This window comes from Leucopleurus acutus (genome assembly GCF_964270905.1).
Source record: "Leucopleurus acutus genome assembly, chromosome: 13".
NCBI classification, from domain to species: Eukaryota; Metazoa; Chordata; class Mammalia; order Artiodactyla; family Delphinidae; genus Leucopleurus; species Leucopleurus acutus.
In genome coordinates this window covers 89,513,744-89,539,871 of record NC_139155.1, presented here as the reverse complement: position 1 = coordinate 89,539,871, position 26,128 = coordinate 89,513,744, and the positions used below count along the sequence as shown (strand labels likewise).

Below are 26,128 nucleotides of genomic sequence, written 5' to 3'. Positions count from 1 at the left end.
GACCCTTCGATGGCTGTGCCTTGCCTTCTGGTCACTCAGGACTCCTGGTCTCAGATCATCGCATCCTGCAGTAAAGCAGAGGCGAGACTAGAACAAAACTCCATGTTGAGTGGACCTCACTGCTTTACTAACTTCCGCCGAGCAGGGCGCCTGCACCCTGGACATGAAGCCAGGCTCCTTTCGGTGGCCCTGGCCGCAGGAACTCAGCCTGCCGCTCGCAACGTTGAACAGGACAGCACTTTCAGCAGCACCTTCTTCCTGGCAGGGGCCGCAGTGCAGGGCTGGGCTGGGCCGGGCAGCCGTGCGGTCAGAGTTGCCGCTCTGAGTCCTGAGTCCGCGGAGCAGCCTTCAAGGAAAGGTGGGTGGGGGGTGCGGGGGAGTGTCTCCTTTTAGCGCCTGTCTTGGTTTGCCCCTCTTCCAGTTGTGGCTTCTGAGATAGGACTCTGGTTTGGGAAGTGGTCCCAGAAGCCCTGGGAGGGGGTGGGAAGGCTGACAGGGAAGGGCCCGGAGCGTGAGAAGGTGCATCATCGTTGCGGGTACAGGTGGTCGGCCGCGGATCAGCTCCACTGGGGACACAGGGCCTCGGTGCTACCCCAGCCCAGGGAGGACCAGGGAGCGGTTCTCACAGACTCCCTGTTCCTCCAAGCTTGAGGGCTTGCTGTGCGAGGAGTGAGGTGAGGTGCCCAGAAACGAGTTTCTAGGGCGCTGGGGCAGGGCTGGCAGTGAGCGCGTGGCCGCCCCAGGGAGTGCTGGGGCCTGGGGCGCAGGGACCAGAGCGTCTGCCCAGGTTCCGTGCTCTAGCCGCAGCCGGGATGCGTGAGCTGCAGAGTGGGAGGTTAGGCCGTCTCGTGACTCCATTCCTGTCGCGTTGTACCCAGAGAGCCTGGAGTAGGCGCCCCCCCCCCCCCCCCCCCCCCCCCCCCCCCCCCCCGCCTTGACCACCGCGGCTTGTGATGGCGCTATTTTATTTTCACCGCATTTATTTTCATGGTTACCGTTGATTTAGCATAAGTGGTGCTGCTTTGCATTTGCAGCGATGAAATAAAGGTGCCGTTTTGAATTTAAAAAATGCATTTAGGTGTAAAACAGGCCAATTTGGAGAAACCTACAAAGTAAATAGTAACGCAGGTGGTGCCGAGATGTGACGGCAGTCACGGACGCGGACCTGAATGAGTCAGGGGCTCTGAGGGTGTGTGTGAGTGTGTGTGCACGCGTGTGCGTGCGCATGTGTTTGAGTGTGAGTCGCCTTCTGAAAGCCCCCGTTGTGTCCTGACTTTTGGAGGATGAACTAAGTTGCCCACCAGCAGGGTCAGCACAGCTGCTGGCGTTTAGCTCTGAGCTCCTGGGCAGCCCTGGTGCGGTTCGGGGGACCCCCCAAGGCCAACCTCAAGTTCAATAACTCACTAAAATGAGTCATAAGGCTCAGCAAAGCTGTTACACGCATGGTGCAGTTTGCTATCGCTGAAGGACACCAGGCAGGAGTTTCCAGCTGGCCCTCATGGTGGGGCTCACAGGGACAGTGCCTAATTACCCCAGCAATGAGGTGTGAGCACGCTGTGACATATTGCCAGCCGCGGGGCTCCCTCGAGCCTTTTGTTTGTTTGTTTTTTCCCTTGAGCCTTGGCGTCTGGGTTTTTACTGGCTGACCTCAGTCTCCAGCCCCTGCAGAGGTCAAGCCGAGACCCCCCATGAATCCCACTGTAGCAAAGACCACCTGGCAAGGCCCCAGGCCTCCAGGTGAAGGTGACGCTCTTCTCAGGCAGGACGTTCCAAGGGCTCAGAGGTCACCTCCCCAGAGGTGCAGGGCATGGATGAGCCAGACCTGTTGCCTTGGCCCCTTCCTGTGCACGTGGTCCTAGTGGGGCCACCTCAGCTGACTTGGTACGGAAGTGGCACCGTGCTCCACCTTCCTGAGCCACGCGGCACATCGGGTCACAGCACCCCGTCCCTGTGACTCCGGGGGCTTGCAGCCCCTGGACTTGGGTCGGAGGCGGGGGGGGGGCGTTCTCCTGCTGCGTCTCCTCCTCCACCTCATGGCACTTGTTGTCATAACTGAAGACAGCCCCTTCTTGCCCTGTTTCCCAGAGATCGTCTTCTTTTGGGGGCTCTGCGGAACCCTCTAGAACCCCTCCACGCTGCCTCTGCATGGCTGGACCCCTTGCCCAGTGGGCATTGGGCTTGAGTCCAGTCATGACCAAGTTATGATGAAGCTGAAACCTCTCTGTGACCCCCTGAATGCCCCCAGGGCCCGCTTTCAGAGCAGTCCCAGCCCACAGGGGTCTAGCCCACCACCCCCAGCCCTGGGCCAAGGGCAGGGGTCTCCCAACGGTCCTCCCAACATCAGAGCAGTGGTGCTTACACAACAGATGTGCGTCTGCGTGCAGCAGACACTTGTCGGTCGCCGCCTCAAAATCCAGTTCTCTTTCTTCGGGCAGTAGCTCCCTGTTTCCATATGAGGACCCATGGAAACTTCCCACCCCTGCTGCAGGGTGGGTCACACGACCAGGGCTAAGCCAATCAGAGCTCACGGTCCACCAGCCACAGTGATTGGCTCAAGGAGATCACATGATCTAGGCCAGTCCAGCATGAGCCTCGGAATTACCTGAGGCCATGGGGGGGAAAACCAAGATTTTCCCCAAAAATAAAAGTGCAAGTTTAGGAGCCTGGGGATCTGCACTATCTTATCATCATGAGGGCAGAGCTTGAGCTCCCAGGGCGCACTTGTGAAACCGAAGCAAAAAATCCGGTTGCAGGGCATGGCAGAGCTGGGATGTGGGGAGGAACTGGGTTCCAGTGCTATGAGCACCTGGATCCAGCTGTCCCTGAAGCCACTTGCAATAAATTACAAATAAATTTTATAAATAAGTCCGCTAGACTCTGCAGTAAATTAGTATACACACATACACATATATACTTTAAATTTTTTGCTTAAGCAAATTTGCACTGGATTTTCTGCTTTTTAAGCTGAAAGGGCTCCACCCGATGTGTGTGGTGTGTCACTGCACACTCTCCTGTCCTCGGGAGCACTGTCCTCCCATGTCTTGCTGGGCCTGGGATTTGCTCAAGCAGCAGGAGCGATTCTGGCTTTCCCTTTGAGGATTCAGATCCCCCGTAAGAAACCTCAGCCTGCCGAAATAAAAGCTGACACAGTGATCAATCCCAGTTGTCACTCTCACGTCACAAAAGAAGACATCAGGGCGAACTTTGAAAGAGCTGACCTTTACAGTCTGCCTTAATTGATAGAAACCTGCTTTACAGAAACTCTGATTTGAAGGGGCGGAGCTCTCTGCCTCCCTGAATTAGAGAATGTGGATTTTATCTAGTTACTTACCTGGTTGTTTATATCCCATTTCTTCCCCAAAAAGAAGTGAGGAGGCTTTGGCACCAGGCACATGTGCAGACCACCCCTCCTACCCCCATGGGCGATGTGGCTGAAGAATCAGAGAGGGGTCTTCCCACGCCCCTCCCCCCACGCCCCTCCCCCCAGTGCCCTCCTGTCCCACAGGCTCCACCCAGGGCCTCTCTGGAGCTTACTCAACCCAGAGCTTCCCTCTGCACTCAGGGGACTGCATCATGGGGATTATTCAAAGCAGTGACAGCCCTCATGAGAGCCTCGCTTAAAACACGGGCTCCAGTCCCCTGGGGCCTTTCTGACGAGGAGCTGGGGTCTTCTCATGAGCATGACCAGGCATCCGGTCTTCTATATTTGGAAGTGAGATCTTCCCTGACCTTTAGTCCTCCAACAGGAATTCCCCTTATTGCCTACCATTCTGGGGGCTGGGTTGGTAAGACTTAAAACCCAGTTTGAAACGGCTGAAGCAAAAAAAGGGAATGTATTGGCTCAGGCGCTGAAGGGTAGGCTTTCAGGCACGGCTTGATCTAGGGGACGCCGCTGTTACATCAGCTCTGCCTGCCTTCAAGTCGGGTCAGTCAGGATCCTGGAAGGAAATTGGTGACATCCTCAGGAGGGATGTGGGCAGAATCTAGGAACCCCCCGAGGGACGTTGAGGCACCCAGGGAGCGCAGCAGCGGCTGAGAAAGCTGCTCAGTAACATACAATATGTTCTGCAGTGGGCGGCGTCAGAAAACTTTTCCTGAAGAAGGCCGTGTGTAAAAACCTCCCTGTTTTTCTTTACTCTCACAAGACTGCCACACTCACAACACTTGTGACATCAGATGTGTGGGGCTTTCCCACGCCAGCCAGTTCTCTGACGCCAGCTGTGTGTCCTGCACTTCAGTTCAGTTCTGACACTCTCTGCCTGGAGTCGGCATCAGACCCGCAGGTGCAGGGCTTAGATGCCAACCTCAGCTCCAGGCTCTGCCCCGGCACTTGTGACCCCTGCTTGGCCTCAGACGCTTGCTAGGACTGCGCACGGAACTTAGGGACACTTGTGTTTACTGGCGTGTTCTAGAATGAGGACGCGATGAAGGACACGGGGGAGGAGCTGGAAGAAGCGCTGCGCAGCGGGAAGCCTGGGAGGGTCCTGAGCGCAGGAGCGTCTGTCCCTGAGGAGCCGGGGTATCCCACGCTCCTGGCACTGGATGTGTTTGGGACCCAGAAACTCTCCAAATCCCGTCCTTCAGAGGCTTCATCACGTTGGCATGATCCATTTTTAGCTTCGCCTTCAGCCCCTCCTCACCAGAGGGTGGGGAGGAGGGGCTGAAAGCGCCAACTTTTTTTTTTTTTTTTTGCGGTACGCGGGCCTCGCACTGCTGTGGCCTCTCCCGTTGCGGAGCACAGGCTCAGCGGCCATGGCTCACGGGCCCAGCCGCTCTGCGGCACGTGGGATCTTCCCGGACCGGGGCACGAACCCACGTCCCCTGCATCGGCATGCGGACTCTCAACCACTGCGCCACCAGGGAAGCCCAACTTCTAATCGTGGTTCGGTCCTTCTGATGACCAGCCCCCAACCAGGAGCCCACCCAGAGTTGCCTCATTATAACAAAACTCCCTCCCGTCAGCCAGGGACTCCCAAGGCACTCGGAGCTCAGTGTGAACACTCCGACCTCGCCCATCGCCCTGGAGGTTCCAAGGGTGCGGCTCTGTGTCTGAGAAACGGGCACAGAGACCAGTGCATGTTTCTCGTTACTTCATGAGCCAGACAGGACCTGTTTCAGGCTTGGGGGCCGCCCGAGAGCAGCCACAGACAGTAGGCACATGAGCGGGCATGGCTCTGGCCCCAAAAAGCTTTATCTGCAAATCCAGGAGGCAGCCTGTTGTGTGGCGTGATTTCCCCCAGTCTTACCTTCCTCACGTCACCCGGTGTGATCGATCGTATTTTCCAAAGGTGGACGCAAACCCCTCGTCTGGAACCTTGCCCCGCCCGCATCAAGAGGTGGAGACAGTGTCCGTCCCCTTGCAGTCGGGGGGCTTTTGAGGCTGGTCATTCCATCGAGGAGGGCGGACGTGAGGCTGTGGAGCTCTAGGGCTCCCCGCCAGCCCGGCAGGCGCCCTGGACCAGGGGCCGCCACGTTGTGAGGAAGGCCCCGCGCGCTCCGGCAGAGCGTCCATGCGGCCGGGCGCCGAGAGCCGGCGCTCAGAGACCCGCCAGCCGGTGCCGCCTCAGCCCCACCCGACAGCCCGCTCCACAGTCCCTGACCCGGCACTGCCAGCCGAGACCTGGCAGGGGGCCGCGGCAGGAAACGAGATGACGACGACCCCGCGCTGAGGATGCCTGGCGCCCGCGGGAGGAGGCCTGAGGCTGGCGCTGCAGCGGGCTCGCTCGCGGGCACCGGGGAGCCTTGCGCTCCGCAAACAGCAGCCGCTGCGCATTGTCACACATCGGTGGCCGTGCCCGGTGCCTAGGGGGCCCTCAGGAAATATGCGTGGAGGATTAAATGAATCAATACATAAATGCAAGCTCTGTCTACGCCCGTTTGAAACTTTCAGTTTGGTTTCCTGAACAGCCTTTAGCCCCCGGAGCCCATCCATCCAATCTGGCAGGTGCAGTCATCAGAACACACGCGGGTGGAGGAGCGTGTGCGTGTGTGTGCAGGCACACGTGTGTGGGCATGTGTTCCCACCTCAACTGGCAATTCCATCCACTCTCAAACCAAAGTTCTCTCTACCTTTCTCCATTAGATACATTATTGATTTCCCTTTGTCTGGAGGTAGATAGCTTTTCTGATTAAGCGGTGGCTTTAATTATGCCACAAAGCACATAACAAAGATCTTGATTATTAAGACTGGCCCACGGGATAATGGAAGGAAGACTGGCAAACCCAAATTAAACGGCATCGTAAAAATGAGCGGCCTCGTCCGAGGCCCTGTCCTGCCTTCCCGTGCAGTGATGCCCCCCTCCCCCGCCTCGTTAGGGCTGGAGAAGTCTTAGTGCTGTGAACCGTCTCTGCTGCGCGTGGCTCGGCGGTCAAGGGTAACGAGTGTGGATTTAGTGGATGGTGATCGCGAGGCACTGGAAACAGGCACTGCATGCCACGCGCCAATCCGGCTCCACATGGGGGCTCAGATGCCACTGGCATTGAGGGTCTGCAAGTGGAGGCAAGGGTCCCAGATGACGGGATGGAAAGCACGGTGCTGTCAGGGAAACGGGCTGGTTTCTTTCCTCCTGCTGCAGCCAGTAGACCCCCTTCCCTTCCCACCAGGCCCAGGAGCCCAGGGAAGGAGATGCTTGGGGAGGGCGGGGGCACCTCAGCTGAGGCTGCTCCTCCGCCTGGGATGCTCGCCGAGGGGAACAGGCCCCACCCGCTCACCCTCCTGTGTGCCGGGCTCTTCCTTAGAGCCAGCTGGTCCCCCTGCAGCAGGGTTGGAGGCTAACAAAGCCAGACAGGAAAATCGGAGGCCACCTGCCCCGTGGCTCCGTCTCATCTGGGGATTTGCTGGGAAGGGGGAGCCCACTCAAGGGCCCCGTGGAGGGTCCACTCAACGTGGGGCTGCCCCAGATCCCGTCGGGGGCCGGACAAACAAGTACCAGGGTCCCACCTCTCCCTTCCCTTCCAATGTCCACCCTAAGGGCTCACTGATGATCCCCAGGGCCCTGCTGGGGCTGCTGGGGCAACAGAAGACACCGGCGCTGAGCTGGACCCTGGCATGGGGCGGGTCATCGGGACTGCAGGGACTGCCCTAGGGAGTGCCTGGAGGGGCTGGAGGTCACAGGCCCTGAAGGTCGCACACGTGGGCCCCGATGGACCTCACTGCCCAGGCAGAGCCACTCCAGGTGGGCGCAGGGGTCCTCTACAGCACTGCACCCAGGGCTGTGTGGTCTGGCCACCCGTGCAGTCCGCTCGCTCTCCTGGGCACGAGCAGGCCTCCAGGCAGCCAGACGGCGACCGTGTCTGTGAGCGCGCGACCCCACGTGTTACTGTCCCACCGGGCTCCTAGGAGGGGTGTGTGAGGGGCCTTCCTGTGCACGGGCCAGTGTTCTGTTTCTGACCGGCTTTTGCTCTGAGCTCTGAGGGTGGCGTGTGTGCTCATTTCTCCTTGAACACGTGGTGCAGTGATTCTCATGCATCTCAGCCCAAGTGTCTCTCCAAGGTGCGTGTGGGTCGCCTGCAGCTGTGAGTGAGGGCCTGGGTGTGGAAGGGTGAGTCTGAGACCCGTACTCACCCTTAGCTCCGCGCACAGGCTCCTCCAATGAATATGAGCCATTAATGTCTCCACAGAGTGCGGCTGTGCGTAAGGTGCCTGTGAGGGCGTGCGTGTGAATGCATCATGGGCAACGTCTCCACAGAGTGCGGCTGTGCGTAAGGTGCCCGTGAGGGCGTGCGTGTGAATGCATCATGGGCAACGTCTCAACAGAGTGCGGCTGTGCGTAAGGTGCCCGTGAGGGCGTGCGTGTGAATGCATCATGGGCAACGTCTCCACAGAGTGCGGCTGTGCGTAAGGTGCCCGTGAGGGCGTGCGTGTCAATGCATCATGGGCACGTATAATGCGCGTGTGCACATCTATGCTGTGTGTGCAGTTGTATGTATGTGTATTTGCAGTGTTTTACTTGTGTGCACGTGTGCTTGTGCACGTGTGTAGTATGCGCACGTCTGGGTGTGTGCACGTACATATTGCTTCTGGGAGGTCTTGCAGCCAGCTGCCTGGACGGATGGGTGGACTCAGGCTGGGAAAGACAAGACCCCAAAGCAGGAGGCTCTGGCGTTCCTCGTTGCTCAGGTTTCCTCCTCTCCACCTTCCCAAGCAGCCCCTCTTGTGCGGTTTTCCGTGGGGCTGCGCTGTCTCTGTGCCCATCAGGATCTTGCCTTGGGCTGGCAGGAAGGCCAGGCATTGGTGTGGGATGCACTGGTCTGGGATTCCAGGCTCGCACCGATGTTCCCGAGAGGGCAGGAGCGTGTCAAGCCAGCAGGCAGCTGCTGCCCAGAAGGCATCCCCACTCCCCGGTGACGTGCTTCCAAGAACCCTCCTGACAGCTGTTCCCAGACACGTCCCTCTCGGCTTCCAATGGTACAGCTCCTGGGTCTGTGCTCAGCCCAGACCCGTCTCCTCTGGCAGGAGATGGATGTGTGTCCTGTTGTCACAGGCAAAGCTTGCTGCCCCCCCGGGAGGCCACTGCCACTTCATCCCCTCTCCATCCTGCATTTATTTCTCCAGCAGCACAAAGGGCGTCCCCATAAATTTCCATCAGTGTCGCTGCCACGGCCCCGTTTCCCCGGAGGCCAGCTGGGACGCGGCGTGCGACGCATTCCAGTCACGACCTCGGAAGTGGCTTCGAGAGCCCGTAACCACGCCTGGTGCTCTGTGGGCTCATAAATCCTCCGTGAGACGGCTTGGTGGTTGAGGATGTCCTGCTTCTCTGGCTCCAGATGGGACATGCGAAGCCGAGCCAGAGCCTCTCTGGGGCCCACAGCCCAGCCCCTCCTCCGGCCTTGACCTGAGGGGGCGGGCGTGAAGCCGGCCAGCCTGCGGGAAGCGTCCAGCCTGTACCCAGCACCGTGCGGGTGGCGTCCAGCACGTACCCAGCACCACGCAGGACAGCGTGTGTCCAAGGAAAGGACAGAGCCGCCGGACTTTGGGGAACGTACCTGTCCTGGTTACGATCGCTGCTTAGTCAGCTGCGTTAAACCACGTTTTAATGTACTGAGGGGCAGGAGGTCAGGCGGGGTGCAGGGGGAATAGCCTCTCTGAGCAGTACTTCCTGAGACCTCAGCTGGGAAGGTGTGATGGGGGTGCTCAACGGTGGGGGCTGGAATCATCTGGGGGGGCAGCGTGCACACGCCTGGCAGCAGATGGACGGTCCACCCAAGCACCCACACGTGACCCTCTGTGTGGCCTGGGCTTCCTCACAGCGCGGCGGCCTGGGCAGAGTTGCCTCTCTGGTGCCACGTGGCCCCAGAACAAAGTCCCAGCACGCGAAGCCTCGTTGCTCTTCGTGACTCAGCTCAGAAGGCACGCAGCACCCCTCCCCTGTGTCCTGTTGGTGAGAGGCGGCAGCGCCCACTGTCGTGCAAAGGGAGGGTGGCAAAGTCCCAGGGGACTTGGGGGCTGTCGTCGCAGCATCTTTGGAAAGCATGACCTACCACAGCACCCATCCCGGACTGTCGTGAGGTGACGTCTGAGGGCACAAGGGCTAGATGACATTCCGAGGGAGGATGGGATTCCCCTAAAAAGAATGGATGTTCTGTGTCACTGAGAATGCTTTCAGATGGAAACCTAGCAAGTCTGAAGCGGCTGCAACAACCCCGGGATTCCTGACCTCAGATAGTGAGAAGTCCACGGCTCGGGGTGGGGGGGCAGAGTTGTTCATTTGTGGTTCAACGACATCATCAGGGACCTGGGCTCTTCCCACCTCTCTGCTCTGCCACGCTCAGTGCATTGGGCTTATCTCCTCATGGTCACAATATGGTTGCCATAGCTCTCGGCATCACGTCTTCACAGGCCAAATTTCCAAAGGGCTAGAATAAATATGTTCCTACATCTTGTCCCTCTTTAAGAACAGAGGAATCATTCCCAGAGCCCCCTACAGACATCCCCTCCTGTGTCCTGGGCTGTCTGTGTGTCTCACCTTGCACCATGCAAGGCAAGGATGCTTTCCTGCTCCTTCTCAGAGCCCCTCCAGTGTTTAGTTTGCTCAGTCTTTGCCTCTCAGGATGGCGGGGACACCCAAGTCTCAAAGAATGGGGTTTGCCTAGAATTTAGCTGAGGAGGTTGGCAGCTGGCTCTCTCCTCCTCTCGAGGAAGCCGAGGTCCCAAGCTGGGACTGTCTGTGTCCTAGACAAGGACAGGGTTAGGATGAAGCAGCTGGTGTCATCTCTACCAACAATGTGAGAAAGCCCCCAGCTCGCCTGGATGGGGACGTCCTGAGACAGGGTGTGCAATGGCCAAGACCAGATTAACGTCTGTGAGCACTGGTCCCCTGTCTTCCCCTCTCGGCCTGGTCTGGGACTCTGGGGTGCGGCTGACTGGGCAGACCCCTCCTGAGGGGCGTTCACAAGTGTGTCCCTGCATCACGCACATGGCAGGACCTGTGCAGGGTCAGGACTGACAGAAGATCCATTTCAAGTTGGCTTAAGCTGGAAAAAGAGAGAGAAAGGGAGAGACGGGGAGAGAATGTACTATTCCTGCAACTACAAAGTCTGGAGGAAGCACTGGCTTCGTGTAGACTTGGATTTGAGGCTCAGCTGATGTCATCTGGACCTGGCATCTCACCATCTCTCTGCTCTGTTATTGGCCTCATTGGTTTCATCCTGACCACTGGACGCAAGATGGATGCAGCTGCTCCGGCCTCGCATCCTATCTCCCCAAGGCCCCAGCCAACCTCTCCATGTCTCTGTGTGTCTGTTCCTGAGCCTATTGCTGAGCTGCCTGGTTCAGACCCAGTCACGTCTCCCCCGCTTCATCCAGGGGCTGGGATTCCACCCAGTGACTTAGAATGTGACAGTGGGGGGTGAACCACACATGTTATGGGGGACAAGGAAGAGACTGAGCAGGACCACAGCAGACATCCACAGCCTGAGACAGGATGGACAGGACTCCGGCTGGAGTTCGATTTTCAGGGGGAGGAAGGGACCTAGGGAGGGTTGCACTCCAGCTAACATCAGTCACCGGGCACGCTGGGCTGGGTGCCGGGAGCCTCACGATGCTGGAACGGTTGCCAAATCCCAGCCCCCCTAGGGCCAGACCCCAGATCCTAGACCAGGGCTTCTCGCCGGGCGATTTCACCCCGGGGCACATTTGGAGAGGTCTGGAGGCATTCTGGGGTGTCTCAACCTGGCTGGGGGCCAAGGATGCTGCTAATCACTGTATCACACACAGGACGACCGCCACAACAGAGAATTATCCGAATATCCAGCCCCAAAAGTCCATAGGGCTGAGACTGGGAGACCCTGGTCTGGATGGATTAGACGTGGCTCAGCCAGGACTGGAGAGACCCCCAAATAAGGCAGATGCCCCAAGTGGGGCGGGGGCACAGCCCTGTCAAGGGCTCGTGGGTGTGTGTGTGAGTGTGGGCATGCATGCGCCCATGTGGTACGTGCACACGTATCCTCAGATTCAGCTCGAGGCTCAAGTTTAGACTTTTAACGTCTCCCTCGCACAAAATTATTCAGAGCTCCGACACATGTCGCAGCTTTAAACGTGCACCTCATGCCCCACCTTTGATTCCACCAGGAGCTGTGAATGGAAGCTTCTTAGATGTTGTGGATTGAAGCCCATGGAGCGTCTGCCGTTCTAAATGCCGTGAAGCAGTAACCAGACAAACAGGGGGCCCTGCCTGGGGGCTCCCAGCCCAGGGGAGAAAGAGCAGAAGAGCAGTCAGTGACGTGGCCGCGTGGGGGAGGGCGTGCAAAGGCCCTGAGGCAGGAGCAGGACTGGCGTGCTCCTGGAGGCACTGGGGCCACGTGGGGCCATTGAGTGAGCAAAAGGAAACAGACAAAGAGGTCAGGTCAGAGGGGGCCCAGCTCACACATCCTAGAGACCACGCCCTTTCTCAGCGGATGGTGAGCGCATCCAGGAAGAGGGTCAAGGGAGAGGCGGGGAGACCACAGTCAAGGCCAAGGCTTTGCCAGAGCAGGTGGGCCAGAAATGGACCGTGTTCATCACTAAGGGGAGCAGGTGGGGGGCAGCAGGAGGGAGGGCTCAGGGCGATGTCGTCCGGTTCTCTCCCGACCTGTACCTGTTATCTTCAAGTTTGAATGCAGAAATGTTACTCGGTCAAGTGGGAATCTTTAAAGTGTGTCACCCGTCTTCCTTCAGTTTTACGGTGACCAAGAGCCTCGGCGTGTGGGAGCGCTCTTGGTCTCCCTCCACCTCCGGAGGCTCTGGGCGGGGGCGATGGGGTACTCCTGCCCCAGGGCCCGAGTCCCTCTGTCCCGGCCTCTGCCCCACTCCTGGGGCCCACCCTGGGTCACCAGGTTTACAAGCTCTCAGAGCCGCCCCCTTGCCGAACTCTGATTCTTTCCAATCACCATAAACGTGGTTTATTTTCTGTCGGACAGGAACAGGGCTTTCAATTACAGAGGAGAACCTTCTGGCTCCGCTCAGACCGACTTCTTCCAGGGCTGCAGTGTGGCGGCCAGTTTTGTTTCCCCTGCCCCACCGAGTGCCTCCCGGGCTTCAGCGCAGGGACAGTCCCTGCAGGGTGGGAGGACATTGAGCCCTGAAACTGAGGCCGATTCAGGTGCAGAAGGAAACCCAGAAACACAGCACCTCCTGCCCGGAGGAGGGAAGCAGGGGCGTCGTGGGACAGTCCCACCCAGCGGCCACTGGAGGTTGTGCGGGTGCAAAGGCAGGACAGGAGGACTCCGGCCTAAGGTCAAGTCCATGTGCGCTACTGGCCAGGTGCCTGGGGTCAGAGGCTGTAAAGAGAAGCTCAGGGGGAGGGTGGTAATCTTCCTTGTCTTCAACGGGGTTTTAGGCGTGGGTTTCTTACTTCCTCACTGACGTCACACCTCCCTGTGTGTGAGGTACATCCCCTTCGATCTGCTCAATATTTACCGATTGATTTTTAAGTTTTTGGCCTGCACCACTCGGCTTGCGGGGTCTTAGCTCCCCCACCAGGGATTGAACCCAGGCCACAGTAGTGAAAGCACCAAGTTCTAACCACTGGACCACCAGGGAATTCCCTCTGCTCAATATTTAACACAACCAATTTTTTTTCAACTGAGAAGGGGATTATATTATAAGGAAAACAGATTATTTTTATGCAAATTTGTGGTGGACAAGAATGAGCCATATATATTGCACGATTTCTAATTTAAACAACCATCTGTAAGCTGCACATGTTTATAACACAATAAAGTGAGACAGCGCATCGCCCCATGGGAGACGTGCCCACACACTCCTGCCGCACCGGACGGCCCCGGTCCTAGCCTGGCTGGGCCCTCCTTAGCCTTTGGGTCTCGTTAGGGGGTGAGTTGTGTCCCCCGACCCCAATGCACAGGTTGAAGTCCTGACCCCAGGACCTCAGGATGTGACTGTGTGTGGAGACCGGGCCTTTACAGAGGTGACTGAGGCAAAATGAGGCCATAGGATGGGTCCTCATCCCATAGGACTGGTGTCCTTAGAAGAGGAGATGAGGGCTTCCCTGGTGGCGCAGTGGTTGAGAGTCCGCCTGCCGATGCAGGGGACACGGGTTCGAGCCCTGGTCCGGGAAGAGCCCACATGCCGCAGAGAAGCTAAGCCCGTGCGCCACAACTACTGAGCCTGCACTCTAGAGCCCACGAGCCACAACTACTGAGCCCACGAGCCACAACTACTGAAGCCTGTGCGCCTGGAGCCCGTGCTCCGCAACAAGAGAAGCCACCACAATGCGAAGTCCGTGCACCGCAATGAAGAGTAGCCCCCGCTCGCCACAACTAGAGAAAGCCCGCACGCAGCAACGAAGACCCAACGCAGCCAAAAATAAATAAATAAATAAATTTATTAAATTAATTAATTAATTAATTAAAAATCACTCTATCTGAACTGTGTTTATTGTAAACTGCACACAGCAGAGCTGCGTGTAGTGACTGCGTGAGTGTGTGCATGTGTAAGTGTGCTTTAGTGCATGTATCTAACTTCATTGAAAAGCCTCTAAAAAAAAAAAAGAAAGAAAAGCCTCTGGCATTTTAAGGAGAGAGTAAGTTTGTTTGCGTTTATTGTAGCAGCCAACGTACTTGATTGGGTGCCTTCTTTCTTACTTTATTTTTTGTTCCTTTTTTCCCATTTCTCTAGTTTTGAGAGCTCCCTTTGCCCGTTTGTGAACTTATTCCACTGTCACCGGCCTCATCCCACACCCAACGTGGAATATTTTGCTTTCCCTGCCCCCCATCTTTTCCCCTCCCACAGCCCTACAGCCAAGATAAGACCTTGGGAAGAAGATACTTCATCCTTCCATTTCACCCTCGATGCTAGGGTGGGGTGGAGGCCGATTAGACTGTCCCGTGCAGGCATCTCTCCCGCTTCAACAGCCCTCGTCTGGCACTAGCGCTCCGCCCTCCTGGGCAGCCCAGCACTGTCCCCACTTCAGGGGACAGTGGCCGCTGAGCGCAGGGCCCACCCGGTAGATGCCACCTGCTCTGTGACTGCCCGGGGCTCAGGTAGAGCTGGGCCTCGGGAGCTGACGTGGGCTCCGGGCTGGGCTCTCTCCCGGGCCCTCCACTGGGCTGCACCGCGAGATGACTACCATTCCTTTCATCTCTCTTCCACGCCTTCCAAGGGCATCAAGGAAGAATGCTCTGTGTGATCCCAGTGGGACTTCAACCCCTTAAAGTGCAAGTTCCCTGCCTTTCTGCAGGAGACAGCAGGGTTCAGGCTCAGAGCCTTGAAGTCCAGAGCTTCTGAGACACACGTCATCGTGCTGTTCCTCTCACCGTGCTCGGTCCTTTTCCATCTGTGGCATTGCTGTCGCCCTTCCACTGGGAGTAGGATTGAGAACTGGTCCCAGCGGGCATCCCGCGGGGGCACCAGGCTCCCACCTCCCCGTTACATCCCGACACGGACCACTGCCCCCAACCCCGTCTCTCCCGCAGGTGCAGACAGATGACCTACTCGGACGACCTGCCCCAGATCTCCGTGGTGTTCATCTTTGTCAATGAAGCCCTCTCGGTCATCCTGCGCTCCGTCCACAGCGTGGTCAACCACACGCCCTCCCAGCTCCTCAGGGAGGTCATCCTGGTGGACGACAACAGCGATAACGGTGAGTGGGACCAGCCCGGCCCCCCGTGAGGGAAGCATGTCAGAGCCCTGGAGGTCAGAAGTCTGAATTCGGGCTGGGAGTTGGGCCACACTCCCTCCAGGGGCTCCAGGGGAGGGTCCTTCCTGCCTCGCCCAGCTTCTCCCGGCTGCCTGCGTCCCTGGTGTCCCGGGCTTGGGGCCACACCCCTCCCACCTCTGACTCCACCTTCACAAGGCCTCTTCCCGGTGTGTCTGTGTCTCTCCTCTTCTAAGAACACTTGTCCTTGGAGTTAGGGCCCACCCTAACCCAGAAGGTTTTCACCTCGAGATCCTGAACTAGTTATATCCACAAAGATCCTACCTCCACCTGAGGTCTCATTCTGAGGTTCTGGGTGGACCTGAGCTGTGGCAGGGTGCTATCACTCCTCCAGCCAGGAAGGTCCCCAGCGTGTTGAGTTCTCCCATATGCTAATGGCACCTGGACAAAGCTGCAGTGGGAGCCTTGCTGGTGGGGAAGCTGGACTGGCGCTCACGGCCGGAACCTGGGCCCTTAGCGTGGCCCTGCGTCAGCCTCAGTCCAGCCCAGCACGCTGTCCACACCCAGCAGGCACAGGGGCTCCGAGCCCCTAACAGGGGTCCGGAGGTGCCCCGCCTGCCCCCGTCTGCGGTCCCCACACCGAGCCCCTGGCACGCTGAGCCGGGCCTGCCGGCCCCTCCTCGTCCCCAGTCTCTCCCATCACAGCAGCCTCTCCTCCTAACCTCAGGAGTCGGGGGGCGGGTGGAGGAGAGCGGGGCGAGGCCTCCCAGAGCCCTCCAGGACGGCCTGAAGGAGCTCCAGCCCTGTGTGTGCTCTGTGTCTACGCAGGGCGGGGCGGGGGGCGGGGGGAGCCCCGCCCGACACCGTCAAGGGAGCCGGGAGCGGGTGGCCGGCGCCGGCCTGCGGGGCCCTGGAGAGGGCGGGACAGAGCACAGGAAGGCTGGCCTGCGGGGCCCCTGGCTGCTGCGGCTGGGGGTACCCCTGGGACCAGGGCTGCCCTCGCAGGAGTGTCCACTGGAGCCTGGTGACTGAGGGGGAGGGATGGAGACAGGCTGCCCCGCACATGCCCAGCCGACCTGGAGAAGCTCCCGCCTCACTCAGATGTCCACTCGCTTTTCCCCTTTTTCTTTTTCCTACCGGCTAAAGTCTGTTACTATGGTGACTTACTTTGTTGCTTGCACTTTTGGCCATTGCGAGCTTCCTCACGTAGACGCCTGCGCCCTCATCAGTGTTTTAATAATTTACTGAGTTGAAATTCTCATAACATAAAATTAACCATTTACAAAATAAGTGTAGAGTTCAGGGGTATTAAGTACATTCACATCATTGTGCAACTATCACCATCATCATCTCCAGAACATTTTCACTTTCCCAAAGTGAAACTCTGTCCCCATTAAACACCAACTCCCCAGAGCCTGTGCTCCGCAACGGGAGAGGCCACAACAGTGAGAGGCCCACATACAGCAAAAAAATACAAAAAACCCCACTAACTCCCCACCACCCTCCCCCAGCCCCTGGCACCCAACACCCTGCTTTCTGTCTCTGTGGATCTGTCTGCTCTAGGGACCTCACATAAGCGGAATCACAGGATGTGTCATTTGGCTACTGGATTATTTCACTGAGCGTAACGTCCTCGAGTTTCTCCACGTCGTAACGTGTGTGAGAATTTCCTCCTTTCTCAGGCTGGATCCTGTTCCATTGCATGGATGGGCCACGCTTTGTTCATCCATCCGTCTGTCCACGGACTGCCTCCCTTCTGCAGCTGAGTAACTCAGCCCCGTTTCCTGCTGTCTTTGCAACACGCGCCTCTGTCTGAATCAGTCTGGCTTGATTGTCCATTGCCTCTGCCGCTGGAATGCAGCTCCGCGAGGTGGGCTTTCATCTCTCCGAGGCCCCCCCAGCACCCCGAGCCCACGTCCAGCAACGGCGGGTCCTCTTAAATGTTTATGAAATACAGATCCAGGGCACACAACGACCGTGGGTCTCGGTGACCTCAGGCCCCCCCGAGGTGCCACGCCCGAAACATCTCTGTGTCCCCCGCAGTGGAACTCAAGCTCCACCTGGACCAGTACGTCAGCAAGAGGTACCCGGGCCTTGTGAAAATCGTCCGAAACGGCAGGAGAGAAGGCCTGATCCGGGCTCGCCTGCAGGGCTGGAAGGTCGCCACGGCCCCTGTCGTGGGCTTCTTCGACGCCCACGTGGAGTTCAGCGTGGGCTGGTAAGGGCGGGGCTGGGCCCCGGGCGGGGTCGGCGGGGGTCTGCTGGCGCCTGCAGGACCCCCGCAAAGAGGATGAGCCTGGCAGGGCCGGGGCAGCCGAGTCCAGCCACGTGGCCGCTCCATGTCCAGCTCCTGGACCCAGAACCCTGTTTCTGATGCATATAGATGAGGATTGATCTGTATCCCCACCTTGTCCCCAAAGGGATTTGAATTGGCCACTCATTCCAGCAGGTGACAGTCAAATGAGGCTGCTCGTGTGACCTCAGGCCAGGGGAACACACAAAGGTTGGGGGCAGTTCCTGCATGAACACGTGGTCTGTAGGGTCTCAGTTAATGGAGACCTAAATCTAGGGCACCAAGTTGGAAGCAATTTCTCATCCTTATGGAAAATTCTAGATCAAAGCGTCCACTCATTTTCTCCCACCCATCCGTGCAGGGGTGAGGTGGGCTGCTAGTGAGAAACCTGGAGGGGGATGTGGCCAGGGGGGCGGCAGGGATACCTCAGTGACGCAGGAGCATCTGCGTGAGGTGATCTAGAGGTGCCCTGGGGCCCGCCCCGCAGGAAGGCTGGGACGTCTTGCTTTCAGGGCCCAGCCCAATCCAGGCTGATCTCATCTTGGGCTTTTTAACTGAATTACATCTGCAAAGACTCTATTTCCAAATAAGGTCCCCTCCCAGGTTCCAGATGGACAAGTCTTTGTGGGAAGACACTGCTCAACCCTCTCCCAGCTTCTGGGGGCTCCAGGAGTCCCTTGGCTTGTGGCCGCGTCCCTCCAATCTCTACCTCCGTCTTCACATGGCTTCTCCTCTCTGTGTGACTGTGTCTCTCCTCTTCTCTCTCCTAAGTACCCTTGCCAGTGGGTTTAGGGCCCACCCAGGTCACCCAGGATGATCCCATCTCGAGATCCTTAAGTTAAACCCACAGTGGGAGGGTCTGCAGGGGGTCCACACTGGGCAGGGAGTATGAGCCCTGCACCCAGGGGCAGCCTGAGCCCCCACCAGATGAGCTGCAGGGAAAAGTCAGCCCCGGGGTGGGTGGGCAGCTGGCCCTGTTTCAAGAGAGACTAAACCTCCCCGTTTTTATATCAAATCGCCCACATCACACCTTCAAACTCTGTGAAGCCTAAACTAAGACGTTCGCTGAGATACTCCCTTGCGGGAAACGCGAGGGCTGCGAACGCTGTAAGGAGGTGTTCGTGGTGGACGTGCTGACCAAGCCGCACAGCGCCTGGCCGGCATCCCCGCTGGGGCCACGAGGGTCTGGCCTTCGGTGTCTCTCGAAGTTCTTGGTTTTCCTAATGGCTCCTGCTGGTTGGACCAGGGCTTTTGTGCCTGGGCGGCAGGTGAGTGGAGCCCTCTCCTCCATGTTCCCTCCACTCTCGCTGTGGCGTCTCAGTCACCCCAGGACCACGAGTTTGTTCTCAGCGCTGCGTCTGTCCCAGTACGTTCCTGACCGAGATTCGACGTCTTTCTGCTTTGACTTCCCCTGCTGGCCCCCACTTCCCTCTCCTCTGCCACCCTCATGAAGCGAGTCTTCTTTTCCCATGACACCTGTCACGTTCTATCGTTAATGACGTGTTATGGTCCGCGCTCCCCACCAGGGGAGCAGATTGTGCACTGCACAGCTGTACTCGGAGGCCTTTCTGTCCCTCTAACATACGTTAAACTCCCTGGAGCATTTGGAGGGCGTTTGGGAGAATCACAAGTCTACCACGTCAAAATGCAACTTTAATTTTCACAACTGAAAACCCAGTTATCCATCTGCAAATAGCCCTTCCCTCCAAGAATTGCCTCCACAAAGATCCTGCCTGATTAGCAGATGTGGCATTTGCGGAGAGCTTTTCACGTCTGAAGTACTCTGCTAACAGTAATTAATTAAGCCTCCTCATGAAGCTGAAAGGCAGGTAAATACCAGGCTGTCGCTTGGAAGCACAGGAAGGAAGGCGGGCCACGTGGCGCATCTCGCCAGGGTCAGAGAACTGCCCCAGCCCCACCCTGCCCCCGCTGTCCCTGCCTGAGCTTGGCCCCCTGGCCCCCTGTAGCGTTCGTCTCTCTGGCTGCCCCGTCAGTGGGCTGCTCACGACCACGTTGAACTCCAGTTCGGTGACAGGCCCTCGGGCAGCATCTCATCCTTGCGGTAGACAAGGCCGTCTCTGGGGTCAAGCTGCACCTGCTTGCCTCTTGGACTCCTGCGAGGAGGATCCGCAACCGACAGCCCATGTCCTCCGGTCCCTCCCTCTCCTCCCCGGCTTCATTGCCTACACTGCCCCCATCTCGCCACTCCAGGCCCCTGGCCCGCTCCCCAAGTGCACCAGCACGTCCCAGGAGCTCAGCACTGGCTGCTCCCTCTGCGTGGAATGCCCCCCCCCCCCAGCTCTCCCAACCACCTGCTACATCCTACACCTCCTTCTGTTCACCACCCAGGGCAACATACACCAGGCACCCTATTTAAAAGTGCAATTCCAAATCTTTCTCTTTTCCACCACAACAGCTATCACCTCCTAATATGTTATATCATTTATTTATACATTATTTTCTGTCCCCTGACCCCCACCCAGTCAGGGCTACCACATACTGTTGTGTAGGTTGTGCACTGCACAACAGTACCTGGTAGCCTTTCTGTCCCTTCAGTGTATCCTAAGTTCCCTGAGGCATGGATTTTTTTTTCTTTTCTAGTTCGTGAATGTACTCCGGTGTGTTAAAACAGGGTGTGGCACATAACAGGTCCTCAGTTCATGCTTGTAAATGAACGTACGGCCACCCGTGCGGGAAGGAGGGCAGGGAAGTGGGATGCACTGGAGGGGGAGGCCGAGCTGTGAAGGGACAGACTGAGCTGACCCACAGGGCCTCTGGAGCCAGGACGGACCCATAGAGGCGTCAGAGATTGGGCCCAGTCCGTGTGCCCGTATCCCTGGTGTCCATCAGTCCTTAGCCACGGGCTGGCCCGGGAAGGGCGAGACCTCGGCAGGCGGGTCTGCAGCCCCCGCGACCCCGGGGCTTCCAGAGGTGAAGCTCTTGGATCCGCCGTCCGCAGGCGCCATCAGACCCGGGTGTGGCCGCCTCCCTGGAGGAGGCCCGGCTCCGGCCCCCCAACCTGGGGGAATGGGGCGGGGGCTCCCGGCATCCATGCCCTTCCCCATGGGCATGCACTGCCCCGCAGGGCCGAGCCCGCCCTCTCGCGGATCCGGGAGGACCGCCGGCGCATCGTCCTGCCGGCCATCGACAACATCAAGTACGACACATTTGAGGTGCAGCAGTACGCCAGCGCTGCCCACGGCTACAACTGGGGCCTCTGGTGCATGTACATCATCCCGCCCCAGGACTGGCTGGACCGTGGTGACGAGGCAGCGCCCATCAGGTGAGCCGACCCCCGGGGCCCCGGGGCAGGGCCTGCCCTGGAAGGAGCCAGGACAGCGGGAGGTGGCGGTAGGGCAGGGCTGCCGCAGGGGGCTTGGGGGCTGGAGGGACGGGGGTGCTCTCCTGCAGAAAGCCAGGGCCTGCGCCATGTGGGCAAATAAATGTGGTGGGATGCAGCGTCTGCCCAGACGTGCAGAGGGACATGGTGATGTGATGGGGGAACTTGGGAGCGGCTCCAGTGTGTGACCTGAGAGATGACGAGGTCGGGTGGGGGGGGGAGAGGGAGGGAGAGGGAGGGAGACAGACAGACAGACAGACAGAGCTAACACCCAAAGAGAAAGAGCCAGTAAAAGAGACTGAGAAAAGGGACACAGACATGGAGAGAGCAGAACAGGGGACTCACCAAGGAAAGTGAGAGGGAACAAGAAAGAGAGACGCACAGAGGAAGACAGAGTCAGCGTAGGCGGCAGCGAGGCCAAGGGCCAAAACTGGGAAGGCGCCACGGAGCAGAGAGGACAAGAGGTGCCGAGATGGAGAGAGGGAGGGAAAGGAGACAGAGACTTAGGGAGAACGAGGGAGAGACAGACAGAGGCAGAGACAGCACCACAGGAGTCACAAACACAAGCCGGGGAGCAGAGCAGAGACCTGGAGACCACAGATGCTGTGTGTGCTACAGAGACCCCAGGCATTTCAGCAGACCCCAGAGATTGTCCTGCAAAGCATTTATTTTATTTTGAATTGGTTCCCAAACATGAAAACGGAGAGATTTTCACATGTTAAAAATACACAACCCAGAGACTTCTCTTGTGGTGCAGTGGTTAAGACTCCACGCTCCCAATGCAGGGAGCCCAAGTTCAGTCCCTGGTCCGGGAACTAGATCCCACATGCATGCCACAACTAAGAGTTTGCATGCCACAACTAAGGAGCCCGCCTGCTGCAACTAAGACCTGGCACAACCAAATAACTAACTAAATAAATAAAATATTAAAAAAGAATACACAACCCAGGGCTTCCCTGGTGGCACAGTGGTTGGGAATCCACCTGCCAATGCAGGGGACACAGGTTCAAGCCCTGGTCCGGGAAGATCCCACATGCTGCAGAGCAACGAAGCCCGTGTGCCACAACTACTGAAGCCCGTATGCCTAGAGCCTGTGCTCAGCAACAAGAGAAGCCACCGCAATGAGAAGCCCGCGCACCACAACGAAGAGTAGCCCCCGCTCGCCGCAACTAGAGAAGAAAGCCCGTGTGCAGCAGTGAAGACCCAACGCAGCCACAAATAAATAAATTAAATAAATTAAAAAAAAACCCCACAGCCCAGCATCTTTATAAAAATGGGAAGGTGCACATTCCCCCAAGGCAGCAGTCCCTGGGGCTGAGAAGCAGTCCCCTGTCTAAACAGCGTGGTGGTCTCCAGTTCCCGAAATCCCCACCCCTCCCCATTGTCTCCCTGACGCTCTGCCTTCCTACCTGCGCTGTCATTCCTTGCACCTGGCCTGCTTTGTTTGTTTCCATCACCGACTGAGCTTCTGTAGTTTGCAGCCCTTCCTTCCACTTCCCTAGTCTGCTGAGCCCCTGGGAAATCTATGTTTCAAAATCTAGTGGGGCTACCACTTTCTCCTGGGGGCCCAGCAGGATGGAGGTATTTTTTTCCTGGAGTGAACGTGCATCTGCAGGATCTGTTGACCCCTTGCAGCCTTGGCCAGGTCCCCCCTGTAGAGGTTTGGATCTTAGGGCCTCGGGCTGGGACCCTCCTGCCTCATCTGTACAAACTGATGTGTCCCTGCTGAAACAAGCCGCTCTGCCCGCAAGTGACCAAGACCATCCCTCACTGCGCCTCTGAAAGCTCTCTCTTCCCCTAGGAGTGTCTTACGGGGGCTTCCGGGCACCTACCCTCCATGAGCAAAGAGCTTCCAGCGAGAAATTAAGTCTCAGAGCAGCCTGGGTGCCCCGAGCTGCAGGAAGGATGCTCTGGACAGACTGTGCATCGTCTCAAGCTTTGTTCCTTCTTACTATTATCTGGAGAGCATTTGAAAACCCTGATGCCCAAAACCCAAACAAAAAATGGGCAAAGGCCTCGAACAGATACTGCACACAGGAAGGTAGACAAAGTGCTAACACACTCATAGAAAAACGCCCCCCACGGAGTCACACAGTGTCCCAGTGAGGGGCCCTGCACGCCTGCTAGAACGGACAGACAGACCGGTGGCAGCGGGGGCTGGTGACACGGAGTAGTCGGAACTCTCAGCACGGCCGGTGCGAGAAGGCATCGGCAAGACCACTTTGTAATACTTGCAGTTTCTCAAAGAGGTAAAAACACTTCCTGTATGACCAGCCGCTCTACCCCAGGTATCTTCCCAAAAGAAATGAAAACGCACGTCTACAAAAGACACCTGCGAATGTTTGTGGTGGCAGCTTTATTCACAGTAGTCCCGAATTGGACCCAAATGTCCACCAACAGGTGACTAGATAAACGAAGCATAACCTATCTATGTAACGGGAGACTTCTCAGAACTAAAAGGGAATAAACGGTTATGCCCGTAACAATGCGGGTGAAACTCAAAATGGTGAAACAGAGGCGAAAGAGCCAGATACACGAGAGCACGCAGTGTGTGATCTGATGCACAGAGAAGCCCAGAGAACGCAGTCCCCTGGTGGAGGACCGAGGAGCCCTGCGTGGGCACATTCTCCGTCTGGACTGGGACGGGGTTACCCGACATTCCCTCCGTCAGACCACTCGGACCACACGCTTTCAAGGGATGTGTCCTGTTGCGTGTAAATTTAACTTTGTTGAGTTGATTTTTAAAATGAATTTCAAAACATACAAAAAAGCAATAATTCCAATGCCCAAGCTGCTTACCATGCCAGTTAAATTAGCATCTCTGAGCCGGGACCAGGAGGATTCCAGCAACAGAGAAGGGCGCCAGCTAACGTGAGCTGAAGCGGCTCTGGGGAGGAGGCAGCAGGAAAGCCAGACGTCTCCCCGACACTGCGGACGGGTGTCCCTCCACCCCAGTCAGTCCCCGGAACAGAGGAGGCAGTGGCTGAACTTGGGCCGCAAACCCCTGCCCCCACCTTTCCTGGAAGCAGATGGGAGAAGGCGTCCTCCAGTGACCCGCTGACCTTCACAGAGGGGAAGGTCTGGGGACTCACCGTCCCACAGGGAGAATGTGCAAGGAGAGAGGCTGTCTCCCTAAAAGATGTTGGGGTGTTTATAAGAAGGCTGGGCGCAGCAGACAGGCGTGTCCACATCCTGACCCCCAGAGCCCATGAAGGCGACCTCATTGGGGAAAGGATCTTTGCAGATGCAGTTGGGATCTTGTGACGGGGAGATTACCTTGGATCACCAGGCTGGGCCCTGAATGCCGTCATGAGTGTCCTTAGGAGAGACACACACAGAAGAGGAAAGGCCACGCCACTCTGGAGTCAGAGACGGGAGGGACGCAGCCAGAAGCCAAGGGACGCCTGGGGCCCCCAGCAGCTGGAAGAGGCAGGAAGGACCCTCCCCTGGAGCCTCCAGAGAGAGCGCGGCCCTGGGACACCTCGACCTCGGACTTCCAGCGCCAGGAGCTGGGAGAGGACACACATCTCCAGTCCGACACACCTGACCTCGGACTTCCGGCGCCAGGAGCTGGGAGAGGACACACATCTCCAGTCCGACACCTCGACCTCGGACTTCCGGCGTCAGGAGCTGGGAGAGGACACACATCTCTGGTCTGAAGCCTGTTTATGGTACTTCTTTTCGCAGCCACGGGAAGTGAACACGCTGGGTAACCTAAAATGGCCAATGTCCAGAACAGGCCCTCTGCAGAGCCCTGCGCCGAGACTGGAAGGTCTAAGCCTTGCTGGGCATCTGCCAGGAGGGCGTCCCCGTGGGGATGGAGCCGGCACACAGCCACGCTGAGGCGAGACCATGGTGGCAGTCTGGAGCCGGTGCTGCGTGTGACAGTCACAAGCATTCCTCAGCTCCACGCGGAGCCACGACCACAGCCAGTCCCCGAACTGCGTCCTCGACGGGCATGAGTGCAGCCCGCGGGGAAGCAGAGTCCCGACAAGGGCCTCTCAAGGCTGCCTGCGGGGCTGATGGCTTTGACCGCGCCCAGCCAAGGCTCCCTGGGAATCAGATGTGGTGTGTCCCTCGGGGAAGAGAGGAGGCCGACCGGAGCCTCCCCAGACCCGCCTGGCCCTCAGCAGGCTCCGTGCCGGGACTCACTGCCCTGCCCCCAGACCCCCGGCCCCTCTTCCTGGGGAGAGAAGTCACTCTGAATCTCCCGTCTCAGTGTGCACAGCACCCGGGGAGCCAAGGGTGGCGTAACCGCGTCCTTCAAGTTCTAGAAAAGCCCGCCTCTGAGTTACAGCGTGTTGCCTCGATTGTACCGTGTATGGTTTGAATTGGAACCAATGTTTACACTTAAGAGATTTCTCATGAAATTGATATCTACTCTTTGAAAAGTAGAAGATTCTGGAAAACCCAGGCCCCCATTCCTGCCTGGTGACGGTCCACTGGAGCTGAGCTGCCACTGGTCCCCCGGGAGGGGCAGCACCACAGTCCCCAGCGCTCCCCGCAGCCTGTTCCCCTCGGGCCTCGAGCTGGGGGTTCAGGAGAAACAGGACCGCAGGGGCAGCCGCGAGGTCCTTTGCTTCCAAGGTTGTTATCCAGAGGATGGCCCTCCTCTCCCCCTTCTCAGGGAAGGGTCTTCACACAACCTCCCCGCGACAGCAGACCCCGCGGGAAAAGCCCTGGCACCCCAGTGCCTGCAGAAAAGGCTCCTGGCCACCCTCTGATGGAGCCCCTCACCCTGCACACCCCGACCCCCGGACCCCAGGCTGGGAAACTGCATCCCCGGGGACAGCACGGGCCTGGAAAGGTCTCTCCTGAAAACCGCTCTGGGATTTCTCGTTTCCCTCGGACCTGGGCGCGGACCCGCTGCCCTTCTCCTGAAGGATGCAGCTCGCACACCCACCCTGGAGCCCGGGTGGGAAATTAGCCTGGGAGAGGCTGGCGTGTGAAGATTTCCTTTAGGAAATTTCCCTACCGTTCATTATCCTTGAAGCTCAAGGAAGAAAAAGGCGTGAGAAGAAGGCTTGGATTGCTGGAGGGAAGTATCTCAGCCTTGACAGAAGGAGAAAGACGGCTCCCCCCGCACGTGGAAAGGGGAGTGAGGGGCCCGCAGGCCTGGTGTGGGCCCAGGGGTCCTGCGTGCTGGGGGCGGCTGGCCGCACGCGCAAACCATGTCACTGAAATGGAGCTATTTCCCGGGTCTGAAGGAGGTCAAAACGGGACCCGTGACCAGTGGCGTGTTCGTCCCCGTCTCCGCGTGGCTCCGAGCTGCCAGCAGGGTGCAGGCGCGGAGCGTCTTGGCCGCGTCGTACGGACCCCCGCCTCGGGGAGGGCAGTGCAGCCCCTTGGCGCACGCGGCTCGCATCTTCCAGGGGCCGTGGAGCTCGTGCGAGGGTTTGCACC

At 58.2% G+C, this 26,128-nt stretch overlaps 1 protein-coding gene across 1 annotated transcript in view; it reads left to right on the top strand.

Moving 5' to 3' along the window:
* Window positions 1-26,128, top strand: part of GALNT9 (polypeptide N-acetylgalactosaminyltransferase 9) — a gene marked incomplete at both ends in the record, with an annotated part of 90,939 nt that overhangs the window by 25,169 nt on the left and 39,642 nt on the right. The window contains 3 exons of the mRNA XM_082852519.1: window positions 14,911-15,077; window positions 17,136-17,310; window positions 20,471-20,668. Of these exons, the coding sequence (XP_082708645.1) occupies window positions 14,911-15,077; window positions 17,136-17,310; window positions 20,471-20,668 (540 nt within the window). The remainder of the gene's footprint in view (window positions 1-14,910; window positions 15,078-17,135; window positions 17,311-20,470; window positions 20,669-26,128) is intronic.